The sequence below is a fragment of the Arachis ipaensis genome, chromosome B02, assembly GCF_000816755.2.
Source record: "Arachis ipaensis cultivar K30076 chromosome B02, Araip1.1, whole genome shotgun sequence".
Lineage (NCBI taxonomy): Eukaryota > Viridiplantae > Streptophyta > Magnoliopsida > Fabales > Fabaceae > Arachis > Arachis ipaensis.
In genome coordinates this window covers 13886551-13890198 of record NC_029786.2, presented here as the reverse complement: position 1 = coordinate 13890198, position 3648 = coordinate 13886551, and the positions used below count along the sequence as shown (strand labels likewise).

General features: G+C 34.1%; 1 protein-coding gene across 1 annotated transcript; it reads right to left on the bottom strand.

The window, feature by feature from the left end:
- LOC107624994 (diacylglycerol O-acyltransferase 3, cytosolic) lies at positions 1345–3102 on the bottom strand. The gene is made up of 2 exons (XM_016327500.2): positions 2706–3102; positions 1345–2222 (listed from the first exon to the last, which is right to left on the bottom strand). The coding sequence occupies exons 1-2, from the start codon at positions 2994–2996 to the stop codon at positions 1488–1490; spliced, it is 1026 nt and encodes a 341-aa protein (XP_016182986.1). The 5' UTR covers positions 2997–3102; the 3' UTR covers positions 1345–1487.

The window sequence follows — 3648 nt, the reverse complement described above, 5'->3', positions numbered from 1 at the left end:
TGGAAGGATGGAAGGTAGCCATTGACAACGGTGATCCACCAACACACAGCTTGCCATAGGAGGACGTGCGTGCGTGAATCAGAAGACAGAGGAAAGCAGAGATTCAGAAGACAAAGCATCTCCAAAACTCCAACATATTCTCCACTACTGCACAACAAGTAATCTTTAATTTATGCTCTCTTGGTTATTCACAATTCAACTGATAAACATAATTGACTTCCTGACTAAAATTTACAAGATAACCATAGATTGCTTCAAACCAACAATCTCCGTGGGATTCGACCCTTACTCACGTAAGGTATTACTTGGACGACTCAGTGCACTTGCTGGTTAGTGGTACGCGTTGTGAAAAGTGTGATTCACAATTCGTGCACCAGTAACGTATACTTTTCCTAAATAGATATACCTTATAACAATACCACATTAATCAATTTTAGAGTATAATGTAGTTTATCCAGTTTATAATAATTAGAATCAATAACTCATAAATTTTCTATTAATAACACAATTTTTTATATCATCTCTTTAAATTTATATACCTTTCACTTAGTCTAATAGAAATATGGTATGGATATAAAATCTGATAAGAAACTCAGTCTCTAGTTATTTTTTATTTTTAATATTAGAGAGAATATGATGTTTTGTAACGTTGTTAGAAAATAATGTGTTTAACTAGAGTGTGGATAACACAAATTAAACCGTCAAATTTATACTTAAAATACAATTCTCTTATTTGTATATTTTAATTTTTAAAAATTTTTAATGTACAAATTTGACCTAAATACTTCACCCAAATTTAAAAATTTTATTATTTTTTTTCTCTCCTTAACAAATTTGACACTCAAATTCCTCTAAAAATTAAAAAAAAAAAAAACAAATGGGAGCCTTCGATCTACTTTTTTTAATTTTAAAAAAAATGATATTGATATAAAATACACCCACCATTCCATAATGCTGCACAACACATCAATGGCCTCCATTACCAAAAAAATGTATTTAACACAATATGGTAAATCAAATCAGGGGTGGATATTTTGACAGATTGGTCTGAACAAATTTTGTATTTATGGGATCTCACTGAGTGAATTACTAACTTACTAATTACTATTACCCCTAAGAGAGGACAATGCCAAGATTTTCTTTTGGGATAAAATACATGTGCCAAAAAAATTAATTGAAGATAAATAAATAAATAAATACAGAATGCTAAAATTATAACAACCAACAAAGAATAACAAGAAATATTAATATATTAATATTAATGCCAAACAGGGCCCTCAAATTTGAATTCAGGCTAGCTGTGACTGCAAGGCAGGCCATGTAAATCTTTGAGTCGAGCTCGAATGGACACAAATCAGGCTCTGGAAGTTCCAATAAATTAGGAAATCGAATCACACAAAATTATGTTGTCTGTGTTTATATACAATAAAACAACATAGGGTACTGGCACTACATATGTACAATTTTCCAAACAGCATACCAGCAAACTATTCATTAGTACTTTCCTGATTCTCGCCCAAGAATCTGGCAACAATGGTTTCAACATCCTCCAATGCAACCCCAACGAAAAGAGGATTAGCTGGAACCTTAACTGAATCATTGAACCCCTCAGCTATTTTATCCGCAGTAGAGTTCTGAATCCTCACATTAGGTGCACTCTTGCACTTCCCCATGCACTTGCATCCAACAACAGCAGCAGCATCAGCACCTCCTTCAGCACCAACCACTCTCTCAAATTCTTGCAACAATGCAATAGATCCTGATTTCTTGCACTTGTTTCCCATGCATACCTCAATCCTCTTCTGAGGAATAGATTCAGTGGTAATAACCGCAGTATTCTCATTCTTAAGGCTACCATTAATGCTTCCAACTGATATGTCATTGTTTCTAGAGAATAATTCCATGATCTTATGATGATGGTCATTAACACTAACATCCTCAGGCAACAAGGGAGGAGTATATATCATGGTTTCTGCCTTTGGTGGGGAATCAGCTACCGCAACACCAACCTTCATGTTCTTCTTCATATCAACCACCTCATTGTCACATTCACTCTCACTTGATTCAGATTCAGATGATGACGATGACGATTCACAATCAGGGTTGGTGTTCATCTTAGAGGCTTTGAGTTTTGCCTCCTTCTCTTGCTTCCTTTTTCTCTTCAATTCCTTCTCCTCTGCCCTTGCTTGCTCTAGCTGCTTCATCAAAACTTCAGCGGCATCCTGTGTAAAAACAAAACAACAATAATTAAATTTGCCATTGAATAAAAACTTGAGACTCTGTTAATCACTTAAAGGCCAACAACAATAACATGCACTTAACAAAGAGTATTAATAATAATATTAAAAAAGTATTTGTTTGTAAAGCATAGCCATGGAAAAAAATTCAAGAACTCCAATGATTATTTTTGGTATTTTTTATTGTAAACGAGATTGAATGGCAAAATTGATAGAATATCAATTAATTTTTTAATTTATCCGATGAACGCAAAAGCTACCATTTGTTGCTTCTGGTGGTGAACAAAAGTTTAAACCCAAAATCATGTTCGCAATTAGAGAAAAAAGTTAGCCAAACAAAAGATTGAACGTCAATGGAATGGCATGTTCAAATGCATTATTCTAAACCTGTTAAATTTGATTTCAACCCTATGCAGCTAAATTTCAGTCCAAACATAAAGCAACAAGATGTAAAAATAATTAAGTTACCGAAGTTAGATTTCCTTGAAGATCATCGAAAAGGACACGTTTCTTCAGCATCTTGAGCTTCTTCTTGGTGCTCAACACAGCGGTTCCATTCTCCTCCTTCTTCTTCTTCTCGTCCCCGTAATACCGCACATTCCCCGAATCATTGAACCCGCAGCAACAACGCACGACCGCCTTTTTCCTCAGCCTCACCGGCACCGAAACGCAACCACCACCACCACCACGACGGGAACTCACGTGCATGGAAAAGGAAGGGCACGTGATATTCCTTAGAACGGTGCCGGAAACCTCCATCGTTGACGGTGAGAATTAATTAGGAATCGAATTCTCCTTTTCTCTCTTCTGTGGTTTTGACTGGGTTCGTTCCTTTTGTTTGAAGCTGCTATGAAGAAATTGATTTCTCTATTTGTAATGTCGTGGCGATTCATTATTCGCTTTTGGTGACCTGGCATGGATTTTTGTATTGCGCGTGCTGGCATGTGCTGGTTACGGAGCCTATGCACCGTGAACTAATTATGGATGACAAGTTGAGCCACGTGGATCCATGTGTTCAAATTTAATGACCTGTAACCGTTTGAAAGTACACGTGGATCTAAAGGCATCAATTGGAAACGGTACGTTTCAAGAGGAAAATATTTGACTCTTTTAGATTTACTTTTAATTTGTTATTAGTACTATTTTAAATTTTAAATGTACAAGACTTTTAGGATAAGTAATCCCTAAAATGGATAACATTCAGGTGATAAGATATGATATTATTCTTATATAAAAAATTAAATATGTATAAAAGAATTAAATTATTAAAAATAATTTTATTAATTTATATAATATTATTTTATTAATCTAATTATTAATTTTGATCAGCGTTATTATTAAAAAACTTACTTTTCAATCTATCAAAAAAATATATAATCATTAATTAAAAACAAAAAAAACATATACATTA